General features: G+C 37.4%; 1 protein-coding gene across 9 annotated transcripts in view; it reads left to right on the top strand.

Annotated features, from left to right (window-relative positions):
- Positions 1–27,594, top strand: part of ARHGEF28 (Rho guanine nucleotide exchange factor 28) — a 239,388-nt gene that overhangs the window by 160,897 nt on the left and 50,897 nt on the right. For 6 of the 9 annotated variants that reach the window (XM_063453739.1, XM_063453742.1, XM_063453737.1 and 3 more), the window contains 9 exons: positions 3,783–3,978; positions 7,219–7,321; positions 8,568–8,648; positions 11,849–11,891; positions 14,790–14,913; positions 16,550–16,682; positions 17,343–17,398; positions 18,497–18,548; positions 20,465–20,612. In XM_063453739.1, the coding sequence (XP_063309809.1) occupies positions 3,783–3,978; positions 7,219–7,321; positions 8,568–8,648; positions 11,849–11,891; positions 14,790–14,913; positions 16,550–16,682; positions 17,343–17,398; positions 18,497–18,548; positions 20,465–20,612 (936 nt within the window). The remainder of the gene's footprint in view (positions 1–3,782; positions 3,979–7,218; positions 7,322–8,567; positions 8,649–11,848; positions 11,892–14,789; positions 14,914–16,549; positions 16,683–17,342; positions 17,399–18,496; positions 18,549–20,464; positions 20,613–27,594) is intronic. The other 3 variants (XM_063453741.1, XM_063453740.1, XM_063453745.1) reach the window with 1 other exon arrangement.

The raw sequence follows: 27,594 nt of genomic DNA, 5'->3' as shown, positions 1-27,594 counted from the left end.
GTGTATTCAGCGGACTGTGTGTGTGTATTCAGCGGACTGTGTGTGTGTATTCAGCGGACTGTGTGTGTGTATTCAGCGGACTGTGTGTGTATTCAGCGGACTGTGTGTGTATTCAGCGGACTGTGTGTGTGTGTGTACTCAGCAGTCTGTCTGTATGTGTATTCAGCAGACTGTGTGTGTGTGTATTCAGCAGACTGTGTGTGTGTGTATTCATCAGTCTCTGTATTCAGCAGACTGTGTGTATGTATTCAGCAGTCTGTGTGTGTGTGTATGTATTGCATTTGTTGGAGATACTAATAAATATAAGCTTAATTTTATCTATTTGTATCATTATTTAAAATTTGTATCATTGAACTCTCTGTTGTTGTGTTCTTTTAAAACAACAGTACAAGTTGTTTTTTCTAAACTTAAACCTCAGTATTGAGGTTTAATTGCCGTGTTGGCACTTTAAGGAAAAAAAAAGTTGGCATGTATTGCGGTTTGGGCACTCTGGCTCAAAATGGTTCGCCATCACTGCTCGATGGTCTTCCTTGCTTCACTTCCTGTACATAAAGACCATAGAGACTAACTGTCGTTTTTCAGAAACTGTTTGACCCAAGGTCCATGTATATGGCTGAACGATCCTGTCATATACTAAAGGAAGGGATGTGTATATCTAATTTTTTTTTTTTACATATACTTAATTTAAAATAAAATCCCCTTTTCCTTTCACAACTTGTCAAATAGATAGTTATATTAAACCTAGTTTTGAGGAGACAGTTGACCTTTAAGCAAATGGCTGTACCAGTTCCTGGAGTTTGTGAGTATAGTAGCCACCCGAAGGGATTGCCTTCCCTCTCTGGAGGTATGTGAGACACATGGCCATACAGGCAGAAGCAGGAGGTTTAGAGGAAAGGAAACTCGAGAACAAGCAACAAGAAAGAGTAGCAGGAAATAAAAGCGAAAAAAAATGAGTAATGGGCCCCAGCACTCTATGTAGGTGAGCTGTGTTAAGTGATGTGGATCTCACAATCTAGATTTGGGACAGTGGGAGGGAGTGGACCTGTGATATAATTGCATCATTGACTTTGTCCAAAAGGGGATGGGCCCATCCAGAAAGGAGGCGGACCAGCCCATATTACTAGCAAGTCAGCAGGCTCCTAGTGCCCTAAACTTATGATTGTTGGGGATGCCCTGTTGTCCCCAAAAGGGCAGGACCAGAGCTGCAAATCCGGAAATTGTGGCAGTCCCACTGAAATCGGGTGTGTTGGGAGGCATGGGAACTGCAATTAATATTTAACATTTCTGGAGAATAATGAAATTAACAAAGTATTTTTCTCTATATTGTTACTACTGTACAGGGCCGCCACCAGAAATTTTGGGGCCCCTAACTCAGCTCAGGGTCTGGGCCCCCTGGGGTCCGCCTCCAAATCCCGCCCACAGGAATACACACACAGACACAAACACACACACTGATACAAAAGAACACAGATACATACTAACAGATACACATACTGAAACAGACATACACGCATATAGGCATACATACTGACACACACATACTGAGACATACACACATATACAGACACACAGGCATTCATAGTGACAGACAGACTCATACTAACATACATACAGACACACATGCATGAGGACATACAGACACATACATACAGACACCGACATACACACACACACACACACACACACATTCATTCATACAGGCATACATACATATATATATACATACATACATTCATAATGACATACATATAGACATACTGACAGACATACATTCATAATGACATACATACAGACATATATTCACAATGACATACAGACATACATTGATACATACATACATACATACATATACACACACACACACACACACACACACACAGCTCATTTTTCAGCCACCCTCCTATTTTCTTACCTTTTCCTTGCAGGAGGGTGGCTGGGGCTGATAGGATTCGGCGCAGGTGTCCCTCTTCACGGCCTAGCTGGCGCTCCTCCCGCGCAGAGTGAGCTGGGAGGAAGTGACCATTTCCTCCCAGCAGCACTTGCTGTGTCTGCGTTTTTGTTTTTAAAGGGGCCCGGTCGCGCTATTACGGCCCCAGTGCTGACCGGGCCCTTGAAGATATAGGGCCCATCGGGTGGCCCTAAGTGCGTGGGCCACCCGATGGGCCTCATCAGCGTGCGGGCCCTGGTGCAATTGCACTGGCGGCAGTTCTGCTGCTACACGTGGGGCCCGAGCGGCTGGGCCCGTGACAACCATCATGGTTGTCACCCCCTGATGGCAGCCCTGCTACTGTAAAAGAGTCACCGTGGTCCAAGAACTAGCTGCACAAAAGTGAATTTTATTTATTGATTATTTTTTATTTTATTAAAAAATTTTCAATACCATAAACTTCAAGTGACAGATCAAATCCAATAACTGTAAAACCTAGACACGTTCTGTGTGTAAATACCATTTCTAAAATATATAGACATAAATATATAAATAATCCAACATTCCAAACGAATAAACCACAATACACTGGGCGAAGTTACAGACAAATACCTCTTCCCTGTCTTTCTTCCCAACATTCTTTAAATTAAATCTTGATTCGTCTGTAACGTCTAGTCTATTCACCGTCTCTAAGACTAATGTCCCAATGGTCTGGTAGTACCATTAAAACACAAACATATGAAAAAAACAACAAAGTTGTACAGTTAATACTGCTGTGTCCATGACTCTCTCCAGTTTACATAGCCCAGCACCACTTCAGCCATTTGGACACTTCAAAGTTATCTACATGATTTCCTCTAACCTTGAAGAGAGCAATCTTTCGTGTACGCTAGTGGGAAAGATTGGCTTCCACTTCAGAAGAATCGTACAAGGCAAAATCTTTTATACTATTTAAAAAGTTAAAAGTAAAAAAAAAAAAAACCAACAAAAACACTTCCTGTTTCCTAGTAGTTTACTTTTAAGTTCACTATCTGCTCCATTGTATCAGGCAGAAAATCACATGTATATAATATTTAGGGGATTAAAAAAAAATAAAAAAATAAAAAAATGAGTGTGACCGTGCCATTTTAAATCTGGGTAAACTCACTTTGCATAAATCCGCAGCAATGCAAGCTTCATGATTCTCCCACTATATCTGAGCCTGAACTACAATAAACAGCCGGCAAATTGGGATTACAAGCCAGAATGTAGCGTCCACTGCTTGTGGTGGTTACACTCTAACGGACGCTAGACTTCTGACATATGTTTTGACTACGGGAAGCTAATAATATTATATAGAATGCTTTCGATCATTTGGAATTCTTTGATCTTTGAATTCCTAGTGCTGCCTCTCCTTATATTAATTCCAGATGTTTAGTCACTTTGCTTTACATGTTTAACCGCGTCTTATGTCACAGATGGTGAAAGTAAATTGTATATTTGTCTGTTTAACCTGTTCAGTGGCATAAATAAATATATTTTTTATTGAATGAGCTGTGCAATAATATTAATCGTTTACCTGTGGCATCAACTGTAGGAGGGTGAAGGGGGGGAATAAGGTTGATTTTTTGTTGTTGTTGTTACATTGTGTTCTGCTTGTCTCAAATACTTCAGATGCTGCCTGAATTTTTTTTACATTTTTTTTTAAATATTGGGCCGTGAGTGTATCGCCTCGCTTTATGACCAGAGCTATATAAAAAGGAATATATAAATGTGCTGCTAGTCCGCTCTCACTGATAAAGATAAATAAAAATGGGCTATATATTATGTTTAATGTATGTCGTATGAGACTAAGTAACCGTGTGTGTGTTTCCAGCTCAAGTCTTGATGGCCTCGAAGCAGACAGCGAGGACGAAGGGTCATATGTCCGATACCATAGCCCTGGTTCAGTTACACAAGACACAGTTGGACTTTTGGGGAACAGTGGAGATGAGCTTGACTCTCCTGAGACAAACACTGAACGTGATTTCCACATCCAAAGTTCGGGGACGCTGCCTCTCTCTCAGGGAAAGGTATCTCACCTCAGCAGTATCTTTGTATGTGTAGCAAAATATTGGAGTTCTAGGGGGTGCTTTTGGCTCAATATGAAATTTAGGTCTCAGGACTCAGGACTGCTGGTTTAAAACAGAGAGTTTCACCTGTTGCGTAAAATGACGCCCTCTATAGGTTTATATTGAATGCATTCATTCATCTCTGGCCTAGCATTACTAGACCACAGAGGGTTGTGTGGTGATCAAAGAACTGCAGGCCTTCGGGTGAAGATGGTGTTCCAGGGCTTGGCAACATGTTGTAAAATATTGTCTCGGAGCGCAAATATTAATATTAATTTCTTATCTATGGCATTATCAATGGCACACTTTATATTGAATGTATCAGTTCATTGGAGAGTGATTTTCCTTTATATGAAATCCTGCTGATTACATGATAAGGAAGTTTACCCAAGTCCTTTTCTTCTTGATCTATATAATTATTGTATATTTTGTTAGCTCAGTGCCTTATATGTTCAACTGAGTTGATTTTAAACCTCCATGGCCAGTTCTGCTTTCAAAAGTGGTCATGGAGCAAGCAATCGGTAACGTGCAGCGTTTCTGCTTAAAATGCTGTCTATACAGAGATATCTGCACATGACTTGGGAATGCAGTACCGGACTGTCTCATGTTAATTCTGAGCAAAAATTACATCTGTAATCAGCACATGCCGGCTGCTGATCGAGGAGATAGTAAAGATGATAAAAGAACGAAGGCTCAGTTTTCGGGCTCATTGTGCGTTCCAGCACCTAGACCTCCTGCGTTCCAAACTGACCACCCCGAGTCACGCTGAGCCTGAAATTGGAGCCTTCATTCTTTTTTTCCTCTTTATTATTTCCTTCAACAGAAGCTGGCACTGAGGAAATTCATAATCACGACCGGGTTTTGATTTTTACTCATATTTGGCATTTTACTCACTGACTACCATGTGGTTTAAAGTGAATTATCGCTGGAATCTAATGTCTGTGTCTGTAATATATTGGCGCTGGGTCGCAACTCTGCCTCCGTCCCACGTGCATTAGACCTCCCCATAGGAAAGTAATGAATCAATGCTTTCCTATGGGGAAATATCTGATGCTGGATGTCCTCATGCAGAGCGTGAGGACGTCCAGCGTCAGATAACGGACAAAAGGTCTATTTTGCATGTAGCTGGTTATGGAGTAACCCTTTAATGCAGGTTAGGTATTCAGTTGGTTATAGAGTAACCCTTTAATGGAGGTTAGATGTTCGGTTGGTTATGGAGTAACCCTTTAATGGAGGTTAGGTGTTCGGTTGGTTATGAAGTAACCCTTTAATGGAGGTTAGGTGTTCGGTTGGTTATGGAGTAACCCTTTAACGGAGGTTAGGTGTTTGGTTGGTTATAGAGTAACCCTTTAATGGAGGTTAGGTGTTCAGTTGGTTATGGAGTAACTGTTTAATGCAGGTTAGGTGTTCAGTTGGTTATGGAGTAACCCTTTAATGGAGGTTAGGTGTTCAGTTGGTTATGGAGTAACCCTTTAATGGAGGTTAGGTGTTCAGTTGGTTATGGAGTAACTGTTTAATGCAGGTTAGGTGTTCAGTTGGTTATGGAGTAACCCTTTAATGGAGGTTAGGTGTTCAGTTGGTTATGGAGTAACCCTTTAATGGAGGTTAGGTGTTCGGTTGGTTATGAAGGAACCCTTTAATGGAGGTTAGGTGTTCGGTTGGTTATGGAGTAACCCTTTAATGGAGGTTAGGTGTTCGGTTGGTTATGGAGTAACTGTTTAATGCAGGTTAGGTGTTCGGTTGGTTATGGAGTAACCCTTTAATGCAGGTTAGGTGTTCGGTTGGTTATGGAGTAACTGTTTAATGCAGGTTAGGTGTTCGGTTGGTTATGGAGTAACTGTTTAATGCAGGTTAGGTGTTCGGTTGGTTATGGAGTAACTGTTTAATGCAGGTTAGGTGTTCAGTTGGTTATGGAGTATCCCTTTAATGGAGGTTAGGTGTTCAGTTGGTTATGGAGTAACCCTTTAATGGAGGTTAGGTGTTCGGTTGGTTATGAAGGAACCCTTTAATGGAGGTTAGGTGTTCGGTTGGTTATGGAGTAACCCTTTAATGGAGGTTAGGTTTTCGGTTGGTTATGGAGTAACCCTTTAATGCAGGTTAGGTGTTCAGTTGGTTATGGAGTAACTGTTTAATGCAGGTTAGGTGTTCGGTTGGTTATGGAGTAACCCTTTAATGCAGGTTAGGTGTTCGGTTGGTTATTGAGTAACTGTTTAATGCAGGTTAGGTGTTCAGTTGGTTATGGAGTATCCCTTTAATGGAGGTTAGGTGTTCAGTTGGTTATGGAGTAACCCTTTAATGGAGGTTAGGTGTTCGGTTGGTTATGAAGGAACCCTTTAATGGAGGTTAGGTGTTCGGTTGGTTATGGAGTAACCCTTTAATGGAGGTTAGGTGTTCAGTTGGTTATGAAGTAACCCTTTAATGGAGGTTAGGTGTTCGGTTGGTTATGGAGTAACCCTTTAATGCAGGTTAGGTGTTCGGTTGGTTATGGAGTAACCCTTTAATGCAGGTTAGGTGTTCGGTTGGTTATGAAGTAACCCTTTAATGGAGGTTAGGTGTTCAGTTGGTTATGGAGTAACCCTTTAATGGAGGTTAGGTGTTCGGTTGGTTATGGAGTAACCCTTTAATGGAGGTTAGGTGTTCGGTTGGTTATGGAGTAACCCTTTAATGGAGGTTAGGTGTAGAGTTGGTTATGAAGCAACCCTTTAATGGAGGTTAGGTGTTCGGTTGGTTATGGAGTAACCCTTTAATGCAGGTTAGGTGTTCGGTTGGTTATGGAGTAACCCTTTAATGCAGGTTAGGTGTTCGGTTGGTTATGGAGTAACCCTTTAATGCAGCTTAGGTGTTCAGTTGGTTATGGAGTAACCCTTTAATGGAGGTTAGGTGTTCGGTTGGTTATGGAGTAACTGTTTAATGCAGGTTAGGTGTTCAGTTGGTTATGGAGTAACCCTTTAATGGAGGTTAGGTGTTCGGTTGGTTACAGAGTAACACTTTATTGGAGGTTAGGTATTTGGTTGGATATAGAGTAACCGTTTAATGGAAGTTTGGTGTTCAGTTGGTTTTGACAAACAAATTGGTAAATTAGAGATGTGAATAATACAATTGTATAAAGTAGAAATTTTGTGACATATTTAAAAATAAATTTTAAAAAAAGCTACAAAAAGTAGGCATTGTTACTGATAAAACACAACTTTTTTTCTGCAGGATCAAGGGCTCCGATTTCGTTCATATTCCTGTTCTTCACCGAAGGTTTTTCTAGGGAAACCTCGATTAACACGGGACCTTTCACTTGGTGACCAAACTGAGGGTGAGTTCTTGTACTATAAAACCTCTTGATAAAATGAATATCAGACAGAAATAACTTTCCTCTGGTATTACTATATGCTGTACAATCAGCCATCGGCAGTTAGAATTCTTTCAAAAAAACACGAAACCAGGAAACACGCCTGGACATAAGCTGTCAATCAAGAGAATGTCCGGGTATTATTGGTAATTGGAAGAGAGTGACCTGGGGAGGTAAGTGTGTTACAGTGGCCGCTTGATACACAGTGATGATGTTTAGCTATTTAGTTATTATAAACTTATAGCATTTTTAAGTTATCTCCTTTGAAATATTGGTGACCATTTTGTGTTGTAACAGTGTCATTTACATACTTATTTACAAGTGGTAGGTAGGCATCTGTTTGCTGTCCTCATGGAGTATTGGTATCTTTGGGGATTATAGATAGAGGGATGCCTTATTACTCTGAGTATTAGCACATGGTTTGTATGCTGTCTGGGCTGCTGGAGGTCGGTCAGTAGTCAGCCCCTCCATGGCTAAAGAATCCTTTATCCCCACACTCTGTGGTTACTCTGTGGTAATTGTGTAACCTGAATGTTTCCAAAGAAGAACATGCACTTTCTCATTGGTTAAAGCTTTCCCAAGGAATGCCTTCTTCTTAAGTTCAGAGTGATAATAATCAATCCACATATCCATTTTTATAATAAAACTGTAATCTCTGGCAAACTAATTCTTATTGACTTTGTACTGAGATACTTGGTGGAGGTCGGGCTTAAAGCTCATTAAAGGTGAAACAGCAGTTCAAAGTAATTTTTTTTGGCTCTTTCGTTCTCCTACCCCTTACAGCTTTGGAAATGTTCAGCAAAGTAAGGACAAAGGAACAATAACTTTGTAATCCTGCGTTACCACACATAAACCTTAATCTACATATAGGGTTCATTCCTATGTTAATTTTCCTCCAAAGGTATATTATTATTATTATTATTATTATTATTATTATTAGTCCTTAACTTTCTGTACATAAGCTTTAATGGCTGTGGGATCAAAAAAGTCCAAGGAAGGCATTCCGTGTTTTGGAGCCAATTTTAATTCTGCTCCCCTTTTCCAACCAGTGTGATAGATAGAGCCCTTTTCCATAGAATGGTGTATTTGAATAACCTGTGGAGGTATGGGGCAGTCTGGTGGTGCTCTGTTCATTTACTGTCATGAAACTCTGAAACCTACATCACAATGAGCAATTGCACGTGCTTTAAGAATGTATTCCTGCCCTTAGATGGTGTGATCAGCTTCAGTGGTCGCTCACTACTTCAGGCACTTTCATTGTCTAAATCAGTAGCTCTTCTGCAACCTGGTAGTAAGTACTGTAGCAGCATGACGGGATCTACGGGTGAATAATCAGGTTGTCTCTCTGCATGTGTTGGGAGGAATTTATCAAGGTGTATTTCCTCTTCAGTAACTGTTACATGTTTAATGTTGTAAGACTTACAGTATATACAGTTGTGCTCAAACATTTGCATACCCTGGAAGAAATTGTGAAATTTTAGCATTGATTTTGAAAATATGACCATGCAAAAAAATTATTTTATTGAAGGATAGTGATCATATGGAGCCATTTATTATCACGTAGTTGTAATGATAAAATAAATCACCCAAATGGACCTGATCACCCTTGAATGTTTGGCCTTCTTACAGGCACACAAGGTGACACACACAAGTTAAAATGGCAAATCAAGGTTAATTGCCCACATCTGTAGCTTTTTAAATTGTAATTAGTGTCTGTGTTTAAATAGTCAATGAGTTTATTAGCTCTCACATGGATGCACTGAGCAGGCTAGATACTGAGCCATGGGGAGCAAAAAAGAACTATCAAAAGACCTGTGTAACGAGGTAATGGAACTTTATAAAGTTGAAAAAGGATATAAAAAGATATTCAAAGCCTTGAAAATGCCAGTTAGTACTGTTCAATCACTTATTAAAAAGTGGAAAATTCAGAGATCTCTTGATACCAAGCCAAGGTCAGGTAGACCAAGAAAGAATACAGCCACAACTGCCAGAAGAATTAGGAAACAAAGAAAAACTCAAAGGTAACCTCAGGAGACATACAGGCTGCTCTGGAAAAAGATGGTGTGGTTGTTTCAAAGAGCACAATACGACGATACTTGAACAAAAATGAGCTGCATGGTCGAGATGCCTTTACTGCGCCAATGCAAAAAAAAAAAGTCTGGTTACAATATTCCAAAAAACACCTTGACATGCCTCACAGCTTCTGGCACACTGTAATTAGGATTGACGAGTCCAAAATAGAGCTTTTTCTTCTCAACCATAAGTGCTATGTTTGGAGAGGGGTCAACAAGGCCTATCGTGGAAAGAATACCATCCGCACTGTGAAGCATGGTGGTGGCTCACTGATGTTATGAGGGTGTGCAAACTCTAAAGGCACGGGGAATCTTGGTGAAAATTAATTAATTAAATTGAATTAATTAAAAATCAATTAATAGCAAGATGAATGTTATCAGAAAATACTGTCAGACTGGCATTCTTCTGCACGAAGGCTGCACGTGGGATGCTCTTGGACTTTTCAGCATGACAATAACCCTCAGCACAAGGCCAAGTTGACCTCCAGTGGTTACAGCAGAAAAAGGTGAAGGTTTTGGAGTGGCTATCACAGTCTCCTGATCTTAATATCATCGAGCCAGTCTGGGGGAGATCTAAAACGTGGGGTTCATGCAAAACAACCAAAGACTTGGCTTGACCTGGAGGCATTTTGCCAAGTCAAATGGGTAGCTATACCACCTGCAAGAATAAGGAGCAATATAGACAACTATTACAAAAGACTGCACGCTGTCATTGATGCGAAAGAGGGCAATACACAGTATTAAGAATTAAGGGTATGCAGACTTTTGAACAGGGGTCATTTAATTTTAATTTTATTCTTTATTGCCATGTTTTGTTTTATGATTGTGCCATTCTGTTATAACCTACAGTTGAATATGAATCCCATAAGAAATAAAAAACGTGTTTTGCCTGCTCACTCATGTTTTCTTTAAAAATGGTACATATATTAGCAATTCTTCAATTCTTCAAATTCTGCAAACCTTTGAGCACAACTGTAATATTAAAACCTATAAACACATACCCTAGAATTTCCTATTGGAATAAAAAAGTATCTTTAAAGGTAATCATTTTTTTTTACCAATGAAGGTTCAGTTTTCTGCTTTGTCATCCTTGAATATGACCTTTTATCAATTCCTTCCCTTGCTCTTGTAATATGACAAACTTGGTGGTGGTCTTCTGTATTGCATGTTTGTTTTGTTTTTGCATAAGATTTGATGAACAATCTTTTATATGAAAGTGACTTCAAAATCTTGTCAGCATCACTGTTTACAAACCCTATATATAGTAAAATGTTAAGGGTGTCGATGACCTTTAGCAATATACTCACAATAAAGATATAGGATAATTGAAATAGATCCTCCTTTGGGTTCCAAGCTAAATCCTAAATTTGAAAAAAAGGTGCGTATTCTAAATCTTATTGTACAGGAGATATATATCTGTTCTATTGAACATTAGTTGAAAGCTATATGCAATCAATTAAAATGTGATTGAAAGATTCTAGGTGTTTAGTATTTTTAACTGAGCCTGTTCCATATCATTGGGTTAGTCCAGGGGTATTCAACCTGGTCCCTACCGCCCAGGTTTAGGATTTTAGGTGGGCGGTGGTGAGTTCTGCATAGAAACCCAGTGGGCCTCGATGGCCGTGGACCAAGTCCAGCAGGGGAAATACTTTTATCTCCTCTGCTGGCCCAAGCAGAGCCAGCCTTGCTGTAAGCCCTGTCGAGCTAATGAGGTAATACAAAATCTCCCTTGCTGGCCCGCTGGCACTTAGTTCCAGCAGAGGGAGGGAAGGACCTGGGAGGCTCTGTGTTCCTCCTGCGAGCAGGCTGGTCGAAGTGTTGTCGTGCATTACCATGGCAATGTTCTGATACAGTGCTGTGCTCGCAGGAGGAAAGGAGTCAGCCTGCAGCTGGAGGCTAAAGTGAACATGCCACCACTGGACATGCCACCAGGGCTTGCAGCATTATGTCCCCCCTCCCTGGTAAAAGGTAAGAAGAAGGGAGAGGGAGACATTAAGATAGATTTTCACATCTCCCCCACCTACACACAACATAGACCCTATGCACCCCTCTCACACATGTACCACTGCCTTCACACACGCTGCACCCTTCACACACACTGCTCGTCTCACACACACACACACACACACACACACACAGCACCTCACAGACATACATACAAGAAAAAGTATAGAATTTTTTTAAAAAAAATTAGAAAATAGAAAAAAAAATTGCACTTGCGCTATAAAATTAGTTATTGCCACACTGGTGGGCAGTAAGAAGATTTTACCATCAACAAAGATACAAAAGTGGGCAGTAGGTATTAAAAGGTTGACTACCCTATGGGTTAGACAGATAAACCATGGTGATGGATGTTAAATTTACCATGATTTGCTCTCTCTCTCGACTGATTTATTAATCTTTCTCTTTATTTTAACAGAGCAACGTGCTTACAGCCTTCCAGAAAAATCTAAAGAAAAAAGGTATAGTATAAGTAAATGCTGTGTAATTCTACAAATTAACAGCTGACCTCTATACGTTATAAAGCGATGTGTGCTCAAAAATAGACCAGTGAAAATTACAGATTAGCAGCCGATCCTGACTGACCGACATAACATAACTGGCGTAACCATCTGTATCCAGCAAATTTCTTGCTTTAATTTTCAATTTAATTTGCTCTCTACTTCTTCATGCTGTGTTTTGCACTCCGATCCCACACCCTCCACACATGCTTTTCTTATAATTCCTTATTATAATGTATGTGGTTCCTGCATTATGCTTTGTGTTTTATTTATTTTCTTTTTTTTTTTTGGCATCATGCACGTCTATGATACTCTCCCATGTGTTCCATTCCATTTCCATTATTTGCTATGCTATTCATTCGCATGTGCCTGATTCCATTCATTATATCGTACTCATGGATTTAATTCAATGTGTGCTACTTCTCACTTGCATTACTCTCAATTTCTCTTCACAAATTAAAGCAACACTCCAGAGTTCTAAAGCACTTTAGCTTGCTGAAGTGCTTTATGTGTGAAAAGTATGTTTTCTCTTTTTCATTTTGCAAAAATAGTAGAATACGAGAGAAATTGTCACATTTACAGTGCCCTCCACTAAAATTGAAGTGAAAAAAAATCATTATTGTTTAACCTTTCGATCTTTTGTTAAAATAATACAATGTTCTTGTGGATCCCAAACAAGTGCAAACACAACACTAGTTTATAAGAAAGCAAAACAAATCAAAAAACTTTGTGAAATATATATGTGGCACAATTATTGGCACCCCTAGGAATTCATATGAGAAAAATATATTTGAAATTTAAAAATTTTTAGTACACCTTGGAGACTAGGAACAGGACATTGTTCAATTATGATTTCCTGTTTCACAGGAGTATAAATATGAGGTAACGCATAGGCTAAATTCTGTTAGTTATTCATCACAATGGGCAAGACCAAAGAATATAGCAGTGATGTGTGACAAAAGGTTGATGAGCTTCACAAAATGGGAAGTGTCTATAAGAAAATGGCAAAAGCATTGAAAATTCCTATTTCCAACATCACAGCAATAATTAAGAAGTTCCAACTGGAAATGTTATGAAGTTCCAATGCAACCTGGGAGAGGACATACGTCTATATTGTGTCAACGCACTGTGAAGAGAATGGTTTGAGCGGCCAAAAAGTCTCCAAAGTTCACAGCTGGAGAATTGCAGAAGTTAACTGTATCTTAGGGTCAGAAAGTCTCCAAAACTACAATCTGACCTCACTTACATCACCTTAAGTTGTTTGGAAGGGTTTCAAGAAAAAAGCATCTACTCTCATCCAAAAACAAACTCAAGCATCTTCAGTTTGCCAGACGCTACTGGAACTTAAAATGTGATCAAGTTCTATGGTGAGACAAAACCGAAATGGAAATTTTGGGCAATTAACACCAGACGTAAGTTTGGCGCACCCACAGAGAGAGCCATAAGGAAAAGTACCTCATGCCTACGGTTAAATATGATTTAATGTTTTGGTGCTGTTTTTCTGCCAGAGGACCTTGATATTTTGTTAGGATACGTGACATCATAGACTCTATCAGATATCAACAGATATTAAATGAACACTTGACTGCATCTGAAAGCTTAAAATGAGCTGTGGTTGGATCTTCTGGCAAGACACTGCTCAAAAAAATGCATCAAAATCAAGACAATTTTTTTTACTGATCACAAAATTAAGGTGCTGCCATGGCCATCCCAGCCCAGTGACTTGAACATCATAGGAAACCTGTGGATGAACTGAAAAGGAGAGTCCACCAGTGTCACCCTTGAACTTGAAGGGTCTGGAGAGATTCTATATTTTAGATTTTCTCAGATCCCTTGCCATGTATTCTTCAACCTCATCAGACATTTTTGGAGAAGACATACAGCTGTTATCTTGGCAAACACAACACAGGTTTAACAAAAGAAAAAATATTTGTGAAATATGTGTGGCACAATTATTGGCACCCTTTTAGACAATTTATTGTCCTACCTTCCTTTGCCAAGATAAAAGCTTTGTTTCTTCCAATTTAACAACGCAAGGTTTTCCAAGAAAAATGATAGTACTTACGGTATGTGTCATTTTAATCTAGTTTAATAGTTTGCATTCCAGATGCCTATTAATGATTTAAAAACAAAGATACTTCCAGCACAAAGGAAATTCTAGAAATAATCGAGTAAGATAATGAATAGTATGTTTAGACTGATGAACCGTAATGATGTGACAGGTCAATGCGCAGAGTCCAACAGCTCACAATGTAAACATAATGTCATGAACTTTCCTCATGTTTCTTGGCTGGAAGAAGCACACATTCATTTACATGAGTCTCAAAACGAAACAGATGATAAAAAAAACAAAACCAGAATAAAAAATAGATGGTGCCCTTGACAGTAAAACATGCCCAATGCTTGCCTTGCTAATTTTCAGAATTGCTTATAAATACTCTGTAAGGTTGGAGGGATGATTGGTTATATTCACCTTGGCTTATCAGCAATGATATCGCTGTTAAAAAAAAAATAAAAAAATAACACGAACTTTGATTGACCTTAATCTACTATGACGTTTTGACCAGCTTTTGATGCTCCACCTTTTTATGGACTACATTTTGTGCCTCTCTACCAAGCCTAGCATGACCAGACACATCATGCACCATGCCCTCGGTACCTATGGTTCACAGGCATTTTAACAGAGCAGTGCTGGGCCGTCTAGACACCCACATTTTTCCTATTTACATTTTTTTAATATACCCAGCCACTGAGAGAGAATGTCTTGTATAACCTCATTGATCTACAACACTTTATTTGAAATTAAAATGTAAACACAGCTTCAGCACTGATTGAGATTTAATTGTTTTATATTGGTAGGATTGAAGAGGAAGAGTGGGATAAATATATGACCCCCACAAAACCTGAATCTGAAAAAAACAAAGTGAGCCGGACTTTCAGCTTCATACGAAACAGGATGACCAGCACACGCAATAAAAATAAGGTTGGTTATCACTTTTTTCTCAACTGTGACACATAAGTATGACATGGAATCTTCCCATTGGTCTACTTTTAGAATGTCCATGTAAGTGTGTATGTGTAGAAACATGGGACATCATGGCCCTCTTTAACCAATCACAACCCAGGATTGGGTATATATACCTCCTGTTCACCCGAGAGAGCGCTTTAGTCTATACTTACCTGTTTTTTATTTTACTTTGGCTTGCCTGACTATTCTTGCTCTTCTTTATCCCGACCTTCGCTTGTTTCCCTTCTCCTCTGTTACCCTAGTCCTCGGCCTGTTTATATTTATTCTGTCTATTCTTGCAGACAATTACTAATATTCTAAATGCTAGCCTGGCCACTCTAAGGACCGCTACGCATTAATACTTTATCTTTAACCTAGGTTTGAGTGTTAGGGTCAGGCAAGTCTTAACAGCTACCAATCCACATGCTTTGTATGGTTTATTACGTTGACTCTTCCCTTCATTCTTCTTGGATATTAAAAGTTAAGTTCCTGTTGTTTATCATTTGTTGTAAGATAATACTGCAGGATAATATGATTAGAGGTAACAACATTTTAAAATCGAATCAAATTAATTAGAGTTTATTTTTCTTTAAACATACTTACGTTACATTATAATCCAATTTAAATAGTATGAGTCAAACATCCACATATTTAATTATATTTTATATACCTGTAAGTCAGAAGTCATTAGGAATACAAAGCGAATGTTAACTGCCTCCCAAGCTGAAAACTGATCATGTTTTGCTTATAAACCAATTAGTCTGTCCTTCCAGTTTTAGACTGGAAAACAAACTCCTATGCCGGCTGGGTTCCAAGTCATTGCAGAGCGTTTTATTGGTAAAATCAAGAAACTGAAAATGAAAACATGAAATGGAAAACACGCTTTTCTTTTATCCATATTAAACCATTTACTTTAGAGAAAAAGTCTTTAACGCCGATAGGTAATATGACCTAAAGGTTTGTCTATGACAGTTAAACCTGTTATAGAAACCAGTAAACTTTATTGTATAAATCATCTTGTTTCAACCCATCTGCAGTTTAGAGTTTTTTTTCTTTGTTTTTTTTTTCTTTTAATCTTTTTTCGTACATCACTTAAAAATATCAGAATGAATACATAATAGAATATTTGTAGTGTATCCTATTTAAAACCATTTTTATTAATAGAATAAATTTATATTTTCTTTAGCGATCTTAAAATAATTTGTTTTCTCATTATAACTGATTGAATATAAGGAGGATAAATGTTCTAGTCTAAAATAAGGCTAGAATAGTAATATTTTGCCGTACCGTATGCATTTTTATTTTAGAATTAATAAACTTTTTTCTTTTTAGCAAACACGATTAAACTGCTTTTAAAGGTGCAATTGTATGGTCAATTTTACAGTGGAACAATTAGCATAAACATTCCATGGGTTCCCGGGGTGACTGGTGTTCTAGAACTTTTCCCTAGAATTATTCTTTATACGTAGCCTCAGGTTTCCTTACTACTTGACAGTTTGAATTCTTATTTATGTTAAATATTCTTACAGTAATTTGCCCCAGTCATTATTTCTTCTGAAATTTGTCAGGGATTTATTGCTGATTGTAATTTTTTGTTCTTTTGTTCCTGAAGACCAAAAATAAGGACTGTAAAGAGAAGGAGAAGGTGAACAGACACCAGTTTGTAATGGGCACGTTTTCAGGAGTTGTTCCGTGTTTGGTCTGTGAGAAGGCAATGCTGGGGAAAGACTCCCTCCAGTGTTCCAGTAAGTAGACACAACATCTACCAATGCATAGATAAAAATAGGACCTTTGTAGGGCGTTATTCACTAGAATGATTATTATTTTATTATACTTTATTTATAAAGCAACATCACATACCGCAGTGCTGCCCATGGGTACAATGGTATATGTTAAAAGACACAGTACAATATAACTAAGAGACAATAGAACATTTGATAAACTAGTACAGGAGGAAATGAAGGCCCACCTCGGGTGAGAACTTATAGCATTTGAAGTGAATTTTGAAACTTTAAGCAAAAATAACTGAATGAAAAAAAATCTCAACATTAACTTGGTTTTTATTTTGGTTATTTTAGCTGAATATTTTTATTTTTTTATTTTTTTTTAAATGCCCCGAAATGTATACTTTAGTGAGTAATTGTAGTTCATACATTGACAATGAATCAATCTGGTATAAATTCATCGTAGTTAAACGTAGAAATTCAGCATATTTACACGTCTCTGTAATCGAGGTGAAACTACTGATTTTGCCAATTTGTCTTGTATATATTTCTCTAATTTCCCAGTATGTACTTGAAAACCAGAATAATCTGAATGTACCTTTTATGGTTAAATACTTTATTCATAGTTTTATTATAAAGTGCTGCTGTTTATATTGTTTGCCTTCTTTTCTCACTTTTTAGACTGCAATGTGAATGTGCACAAAGGCTGCAGGGACTCCTCTCCAGCCTGTACAAAGGTAAAACATTACCATAAACCATTCTCACTATTGGTTCGATTAGATTGTAGTTTATTGACATGCATGGTATCCCACTTGTTCATTTGGGGAATAGTCTTCATAATTTACATTACGAGCTGCTCCAAGTGATCGCCATTAAAGATTATATATACGTACATGATGAACATTTGTTTTTTTTTTAATACTAAAAGTAAAATTAGATTGCAGGGAAAATGGAAATGCTTTAGTGTTTCCGAACTCTTCATAATTTGATGCCATCAGCAGATAGAGATATTGAGTTTCCATGACCACATTTACATCAATACAAAAATAATGTAGTGTCATTTCACTAACAATGAACTATGTGTCAGCAATCTGTTAGCCTTGTGTAGAGCATGAAATATCTGCCCAAGTACTTCAAGATTACATTATACCTTAGTACCCTCAGTCACTTTGTAATACATTCTTTTAGACAAAGAGAGAAAGATGGTTGTGTGAGTATAGATTTATGGATTTATCCCTCTAGGCCAGTGCTTCCCAACATACTCTTCCAGACATGCTAGCAGTCTGGGATTTAGACATTTCCCAATTCTGTTCCATGGGGATACTGATGAATCTTGAACTGTTGGTGTGCTTTGTAATGTGTTGGGAATCTTTCCAAAATTTAGTTAGGAGTGCAAGTAATGCAAGTCCACAGTGACCACTGTTGTTACTCAATCAAGCTCCTCTACTTGTCCTCCGGAAATTATGTGCTAGATCAGAGAAGAATTAATAACTGGGCCTAGGCAGGGAACCAACTTGGGACAACCTTTTAATTTATCACATAGGAATGGTAAATTGGGCCGAGCAAAACATGATTACAGGTCTTCTATTGAACAACTGGGCCATAGAAAACTGCGTAAGGTCAGCTTATCGTTACTCCTGCTCTTTGCTAGAACAGTCATAGCTAATCTTTGGTGCTGCAGATAATGTGGGCCATGCACCCGCTGATGCTTAGGCAGGCAGAGCACCATTTTAAGAGTAGACTATTACATCAACAGTGCGAAAGCCCCAATTTATTATTGTCTAAGAAAGATCCCAAACCCTAGGCAATTACGCTCTTCTTTTTTGTGTTCACAGAAGTTCCAGGAACGGTATCACCCCAAGAACAAGCCATCAGCTGTCATCTCAAGTGAGTGGAGAAACCTTCACTTAGGATATTATTCATGGGAATGGCATAAGGCTATCCAAACTATAAGATAAGGCCAGGGACTAATGAAAGTATTTAGAACATTGGGCAGACTAGATGGGCTGAATGGTTCTTATCTGCCGTCACATTTTATGTTTCTATGGTAACAAAATGCTAGATTGCGTGGTTTGATCAGCTGGGATATTTTTAAAGGGTATTGACAAATTGTTGCATAAATCTATATGCAGTTCAAACAATTGCACAATAATTTGTAGATAGAACATGCATAGAGAAACTAAACAAGCTGAAACTCACAGCGCATCGGGACTTTCCCGTGTGTACAATGGGAATAACGCACGGCAGTTTCTAGGAACAATGATGTCAGAGCTCAGCTGTCTTGCTTTCTGTATTCTAAAGCTAGATTTTATCTTTGCTTTCATTCTTTTAGTCTCAGTGGTATCTCCGAACACATTTTTGAAGGTGTTTTTCCTCCTTCTCTGAGATGCACAGCTTTTTAAAAACTAAATGCAGCAGCAGAGACGCCCAAACTTTGTGCATGAATTAAATTACAAACCGGTCCTAGAGATAATGAATTAAAGGTGTGGTACCACCTGCAGAAATTGTGTTAATATGGGTCAAGGAAAGAGCCAGGAAAAAAAAACCACAAACACTTTTAAAAAAAACAAAACCTCTTAATTTTTTTTGTTTATTTATTGATTTTTAATCTTTTGAGGTAAAGGGACACTGTGTGATAGAATTACATACTTTAATCTATTATATCAAAAAATTAATTAAAATGCTAAACACTTGTATATCATTTGCAACAAATCCTCTGATTCCAATGCTTGTTTTCTTCAGATAGGAACTGGCTGGGATATGTCAGCCAATTCCAGGTGGCGTCTCCCATTTTCTAAAACTGGGGAATGTACTAGGCATGCAAGTGTGACGTGACGTGCACATGTGCATTGCGACTCAACTAATTCTGCTTTGTGTATGGATAGGCAAGTGAACACTAGGTCCAGTTGACAGTGGTTTAGGTTGTGAAATAATGGATTCTCCTTTTCAAAAAATGCCCATATAATTTCAAATATAATGCCCTCCCATCCTCTTGTTCAGGAACTTTTACTATGTAGGCAAAAAGTGACAACTTCTACCCCTATTTCTATTTTTTGCTTTTGGGAGATATTTCACCTGTGCATGTGAAATACATCAAATTATGTCAACTCATCTGTATTTGTAAAGTACACACCCAATGTGTTTATTATTTAAACAGGTAAATGTACAGTCGTAATGCTGATATATTTGGGTGTGTAAATAAGAGCTAAATGAACAAACCTTCGTGTGGACTAATTGAATATTGTTTTGCCTTGACACCATGTTTAAAATAAATGGACTACTGTGTTACCATTTCAGTACTTGTTCTAATTAAGCTCATCACTGCAAAATGTTTTTTTTTTTAATTCAATACAATTAGCATTGATAAGGAGAAATTTCCGCTGCTATTGATCAGTGTGATATTAATGTGAAGTCCATGTGATTTGATTATAGCATGTTTAGATGTTCTACATCACCAATGACCTCGCATTTCCAGGAAAGGGGTGAGTTGTGCTGAGGCCCACTGTTCAAGGGGTCATCAGAGGACAGTCCCTTTCTGAGCTCTGGAGAGCCATGTTTTAAATTTCTCAGGAATAATAGCCCAATGTAAACATGAAGCCTGGGATTAGATGAACATGTAATGATTGTAAATGAAACACAATCCAAGATCAGCATTTGTTTCATAACTTATATGTTCACATTTGTCAGTGACACTGCTTGTCTTAGTTTGCATTTGTGTTTGTAAATACAGTTTGTTTTTTCTTAGTTTGTTTAGGTGTGTAAACAAACATGTTCTTATTATATATGTGTTTATTACGTTGTAGATTCATCTTTCAAGGATAATCCACAGCCAGTTCAATCAGCAATGCCTTCATCTCCTACCACACCTCTTGGACTGTCTGCTGGCAAGAAAGATCTCACCCAGGCAGTCCATCCTTTGTCCAGGAGTGTGCCAATGTCAATTATAGACAGGTCCGAAATTCAGTTTGTATATTTATATAGTGCCACCCCCTGAACCTCATAAGTAAAGTATGGGTTTATTACCTAAATTAATACATACTTATTTTTGAAACGTGCAAACCGATCTTGTCAGATTTATCCGTAAATAGGTGATGTATGAAGATCTCCTTTCAAAGTTATACTTCTTTTTGAGTCTGATACCAGATCCTGATATAGGTTGAGTCTGATACCAGATCCTGACATAGGTCATAGCTTGTTTTTTTTATTAAGTTTGTAATACGACAACTGTCCATAATGGGACTGCTGTGCCGAAACTGCCGGTAAAGATTAGGATAGGTCATTTAAGGTGAGGATGATGTTGTCCATGAACAGGGAAGTTCTATAATCAACATTATTGATACCAATGCCTAAGATGTCCTGGTGATGTCGAATTTTCTGTGCCAAGTGTTCAAATGATAAAATAAATAGGAGGGGAGATAAGGGACAGTCTTGACTTACACTGTTCATTATTGGGAACGGCACTGATAGAAAAGCCACATTTTGGATGATAGCTGTTGAGGAATTATATAAAGCCATTATCCCTGATGTCAGTTGATGTGAGAATCGGAACTTGGACTTTGTGTCATGTAAGACCAGCTTAGCCCATGAAAGGACTTTTTGGCATCTAATGCCAAAAAAAGGCCTTCGCTATTTGTCTTATTGAGATGAGAAAGAATATTGAGCAACATTCTGGAGTTGTCTAAACCTTGCCTAATGCAGAGATGGCCTCTAAAACACAGGAGAAAGTTACTGTAAAAAGGGATAAGAAAAACCTTAAAATGGGAAGAGAAGTAACTAATTTTTTCTCACCAGAAAGTAAAAAAAAAGCAGAAGAGGATGTTTTAACAATTTCAAGATCAGACCAGACACTAAACAGCTCAGAAATCTGCGCGAATAATCAAATTTCGGCAGAATTTCTGGAGAGTTGTCTAAATTCTCAGTCAGAAACACTAATGAAGCAAATAAATAAGAATTCAGAGGAGATTCTAAACCAAGTGAAACTCCTAACTGAGAAAATAAATAAGGCTGAAGAAAAAATAAATTGTCTGGAATTTCAAGAGAAAATATTGAAAGATCAATATACCCATATGGAAAATAAAATTAAAAATTTAGAGACAAAAGTAGGAGATCTAGAGGATCGCTCTAGACGAAATAACCTGCGATTAAGAAAAAATCACCCAGGATAAGATCCCAGAATTTCTGGATAATTTATGGAAAGCCTGGGGGATAGAGAAAGAGAAATTTACCCATTCCATAGAAAGGTGTCATAGGCTGTACAGAGCCAAAAATATCCCAGAAACAAAACCAAGAGATATAATCTGCTGTTTCCAATCATTCCAATTCAAAGAGGAAATTTTAAAAACAAGCAGAGTCAGGAAACCACATGGGGAAGAATATAAGGATATAATTGTATTCGCAGACTTATCTTATTTCACCAGAATGCAAAGGAAAGCATTCGCCCCTGTTACAGAAACTTTGAGAGCTAAGAAGATCAAATATACATGGGGGTTCCCCACTGCAATAAGATTATACATATCCGATCAGCTAGTGGTCCTAGACTCAGTAGAAAAAGCCGTTATTTGGTTAAAAGATAAGAAGCTGATGGATTAGGTTAAAGCAAGAAGGATGGGGAAGAGAGGGGGGGTGGGAGGAGATAGAGGGAAGGGATAACAAATGAGAGTTGCTATTTTTTTTTTTTTTTTTCTTTTTTTTTTTACACATGTATATAGACTTTCACATGTATATAGAATAATATAGAATTAATTTCACCACATCAGGAAACTGAGCCAACATATAGAAGCAAGGGTAATTTGAAGCGATTGGTACACCTATAAACTATGTTATTTAGTAAGTACAACAGAGAGAGATGGTGATGAAAGGAGAGATATCACACTATTACACTCACCCATAATAAATAGAATCAGCCTAAATATATGGAAAGTAGACATGAGTAATTTGAACCAATAAGGCACACTTAAATAAAAGTAGAGAGGCACTATCACCTGACTATAAATGAAATAGAATTAATTATAAAGCCAAAAGGAGTGAGGCACTATAAGAAGTTAAGAAAGATTATCACTTGATTAATAATGAAATAGAATTAACTTTTAAGTTAAAAGTATAGAGGCACCACAAGAGGTTAAAGAAGATTATCACTTGATTAAAAGGAAATATAATTAACTAACAAGTTAAAGTTAAGATTTAGTCGTTTTTTTTTTTTTTTTTTTTCCCCCTCTTTCCTTCCAGTTACCCACACCACCACGGTGGCCCAACACAGCTCGCCCATAAGTTCTAAATAGAACTTAGTGATTGCCTTGATAAGGCAACCAAGTATGTGCAGAAGACAGTCCCTTATAATTAGAGACTCCAGTATAAAAGTTAGTATGAATGTGTGTGACTGGTGTAAGAATATGAAAGGTGTATTGCTACGAGTTTATAGAATCTTCCGGAAAAAAGGCAAAGAGTTAATGAACCAGAATAGAGTATGGTAAGATTTGCTACGATTAACATACAGGGCTTAAATATCCCACATAAGAGAGTGGCCTTCAGAGAATATTTAATGACAGAGAAAATACAAGTATTTTTGATACAAGAGACGCATTGGATATTAGGAGACAGTATTGGGTGGCTTGGCAATAACTTCCCTCTAATAGTAGCCGCCTCTAAGAAGGAGGAAAAAAAGCTGGTGTGGCTATAGGTTTTTCCAAAACACTTCAAGTAGAAATCAAACATAAGGATATCGATATAGAGGGTAGATATATAATATTGATCTGTGAAATTAACGGGGAACTATATACAGTGATTAATGTATACTTACCGAATGTAAATCCGATGAGAGTGTTCTCTCACATATTAGAAAGAGCGGATAGAGTAGCCATGGGCTGTGTGATAATAGGGGGAGATTTTAACTGTGTTTTTGATTTTGAGTTGGATAAATCTAATATTAACAAGATCTGTGTGGATAAAAATGCCTTGAGAAACGCTAGTTCCTTTCAGAATATAATTCATAAAAATAATCTCTATGATATTTGGAGGGTCAGGAACCCGCTCGCAAAGGAGTTTACATTCTACTCTTGGCCGCATAATACTCATTCAAGAATTGATTTTTTTCTAGGAGATCCAAAAATAATAGATAAAGTAATAGACATACGTATAAATATAATGATTTGGTCAGATCATAATAGCGTTATAATGGATATAAAGGACGGGATACGTCCCTATCCTAGAACTACTTGGAAATTAGATGATTCAATACTTTATAACAACGAAAACCTAAATTCATTAAAATTAGGGTCACAACATTTTCTAGAAGATAACAGACCTGAAGACACCTCAGAATTAAATAATTGGTGTGCATACAAAGCCTTTATTAGGGGACAATGTATAAATATTAAGAGTAGAGTTAGGAAAAAAGACGGACCGGGTTTCTCTGAATTATATATTCAGTTGTACAAAGTCTTCAGAGAACACAAATTAAATCCAGATAAAGAAGGACAAGTAAAGATCACTAATCTCAAAAAACTATTAAGAAAAAAATATTAGCAAACATCGAAAAGAAAATGATCAAATTAAAAATCAGATATTACTACCGACAAAACAAAGCAGATAAAATCTTATCAAATCAACTGAAAAAGAGAACGGCAGATAACCGCATAGATAAAATGGAATATGAAGGAAATATATATAGAGCCCCAAACGAAATTGGAGAGATCTTTAATCATTTCTATAGATCACTCTATAATTTACCAGACAGATCTACGGAGGAATCCATAGACGGTTATATAAAAGATCTTGAACTACCAAAAATATCCCCAGATCAGCTAGACTCAATAAACAAGGACATCTCAAAAGAAGAAGTAATTGAGGCAATAAATAACTTGGCGAACTATAAAACTCCAGGACCTGATGGTTTTAGTAATAAGTTTTTTAAGTTAATGAAAGATATAATTGCTGAGCCACTAACAAGATCATTTAATGAAGCCGTAAAAGAAGGAGCATTTCCACAAGAGATGCTAAGAGCCAACATCTTACCAATTTTGAAACCAGGCAAAATAGCAACAGATGTCAAAAGCTACAGACCGATCTCATTGATAAATGTAGATGTTAAGATCTTTGCTTCAATCATTGCAAAAAGATTAAAAACAGTTCTGCCTGAAATTATCAACCCAGATCAGGTTGGATTCGTTCCTGGCAGAAATTCAGGAAATAATGTCAGAAGGCTATTAGACTCAATGGACCTATCTGATAAGACATGTAATCCCCTCCTGATCCTGTCATTAGACGCAGAAAAAGCGTTTGACAGGGTCAGTTGGGGATTCATGTTTAAAGCGCTGAAGGCCTTTAATATAAAAGGATGGGTCAATGAAGCGATAGGTTCCCTGTACAAGAAGCCAGTGGCAAGATCCATAGGCCAAAACATATGTGCAAATTGGTTTAGTCTGGAAAACGGCACAAGGCAAGGGTGCCCCTTGTCACCAATTCTGTATGTTATAACAGTAGAAATTTTTGCTTCAAAAATCAGACAAAATTTACTAATCAAGGGTCTACCAATCTCAAAAGGGGACTTAAAGATCTCTCTATACGCGGACGACACTCTATTGTATATCGTCGACCCAGAAAAATCCCTCCCACATGTCATAACAGAAATAGAACAGTATAGCACAGTATCTAATTATAAATTGAATCTCTCTAAATCTACCGCAATGTATAGGAACGTGTCATCAGATAAGATAATCAAACTACAAAATGAATATAACTTTGCCCAACCAGAAGAATTTACTTATTTGGGGATAAGAATAAATAAAAAATTAGAAAGAATCATGGAATCTAATTTTATCCATCTTTTGAAAAACACTAATAGAGATTTAAAGGAATGGCGTCAGGTAGAGATATCATGGTGGGGCAGAGTGAATACCTTGAGGTATTATGTGCTCCCTAAGTGGATTTACCTATTTAGGATGCTACCATTATCTATCCCTAAACCTTGGATAAAAATGATTAAATCTTCTTTTGCTAATTTTGTGTGGAGGGGAAAAAACCCTAGAATTAAATTAAAAACAATGAGCTGTAATATAGACAAAGGGGGACTAGGTTTCCCAGATATGGAAAAATTCTATGAAGCCGGAATAATCTACCACACTGTAATGCTACAAAGGGAGATATATCAAAAGGAGGCCTGGGGGAGGATAGAATTAGAAGTATGTCAATCCAAAAACTTATCTAATATCATATGGAACAACAAAGCATACGACTATTCGCTTTCATTCGTGTTAAATCAAATTATCCCTACATGGGAAAAAATAAAGAAGAAAGCAGATATTAGTAATAAGATTCTGGGGTTCCAAAATATAGAGAGCCTTGAAATAGACATAAGTAATATCTCTTTAAAAACATGGAGAGAAGTAAATACTGGGAAGGTAGAAGACTTAATGCAGAATGGTGAATTAAAAACTTTCGAGACATTGACAAGGATATTTCCCCTCCCATATAGAGAGGTTTTCTCTTATCTAAGAGTTAGGAATTATATGAAGCATAAAATTTTTTTAAACAGCGGAGATACATACAATGCCTTAAAAGGGATATTCTCTCAAAAAGAGTGTAAAAACCTTTTCGCTAAATGTACAAAAGTATGTGATACAATACAAACAGAGAACCGCCCAACGGCAATAAAAAGCTGGGAAAAAACTCTGAAATGCACTATAGAACTAGAAGAATGGTACGATGCTATATCAAAAACAAATAAACATGTACACTGTCTCTCTCTGTTGGAAACTCACTTTAAAGTGATCAATAATTGGTATCTGGTTCCTTCAAAAATATCAAAAATGTTTAATAACAATAATGATCTTTGCTGGAGATGTGGAAAAGAGAAAGGAGATTATCTCCACATCTGGTGGAGGTGTAAAAAAGTAACTACCATATGGTCTATGACAAATTCATTATTAATCAGTTTAAATGGAGTAGGATTAAAAGTCAATCCAGATATGATGTTACTCCATATAAGGTGGCCCGCTCTTAGTAGAATGAACCAAATTTTGACAACACATGCTTTAATAGCAGCAAAGATCATTATTGCTAGGAATTGGAAAAAGACACAAATATTTACAAAGATACAGATTATTCAGCAATTAAAATACCAGATCCAAATGGAAATAGGGATGAATAAAATTAAAAACCAGCATAAAGAACTTGATAAATGGGAAGAGTGGCTCAAAAATTTGGAGAAACTAGAGATAGAACTCTCTTGGCAATAAGCTAGAAAAACGAAAGATAAGAGGACAAACTAATAAAAAGAAGGGCACAAGAAATAAGAAAGCTGAGAAGAGGAAAAGAGAGAAAGAAAAGGGTAAAGAAAAGGAGAAAGAAAGGTAGCAGTACTGTATGGTGTGAATGAGAGTATGAATGAGGTTAAGATGCTGTTTTTCTTTTGTTTTTGGCAGTTTTTTCCTCTTCGTTCTTTCAATTTCCCCTCGGCTGGTCCCGTCCCCTCTCTAGATAGAAGATCTCTGAATAAATAATGACAAATAATAGGAAAGGAAGAAGAGAGGGAGGCAGGGAGAGGGAGGAGGAGTAAGAGGGGGAGGGGAGGGAGGAAGAGGATAGGAGTAAATAATAAAAGCTCAACCTGGGTTATGTAGTTAACTGCTTGTTTTTATTAAGTAGAGTTGAGCCAGCAAATGTTTATGATGACCAAGATACCCGGCCATATATGAAGATATATCTGAATTACAAAGAGGCGGGTATAGTCTGAAACAAAGAAGAAAAGAAAAAAAAAAAAAAAAAAAAAACCTTGCCTTGAGCAAACTAACTCTAATTGGTCATTGTTTAAAAAGGAAGGAAAGATCAGTATAAGTGGAAATCACTGCATTTATGGTGGGCCGGGGGTATAAATACTGTGAAAATTATGTTGCTCCCACTTATCTTATATGTTTCTAGGTTACTACCCATAAACTTG

The sequence above is a fragment of the Pelobates fuscus genome, chromosome 5, assembly GCF_036172605.1.
Source record: "Pelobates fuscus isolate aPelFus1 chromosome 5, aPelFus1.pri, whole genome shotgun sequence".
NCBI lineage: Eukaryota > Metazoa > Chordata > Amphibia > Anura > Pelobatidae > Pelobates > Pelobates fuscus.
This window is presented reverse-complemented; position numbering and strand designations above follow the sequence as displayed.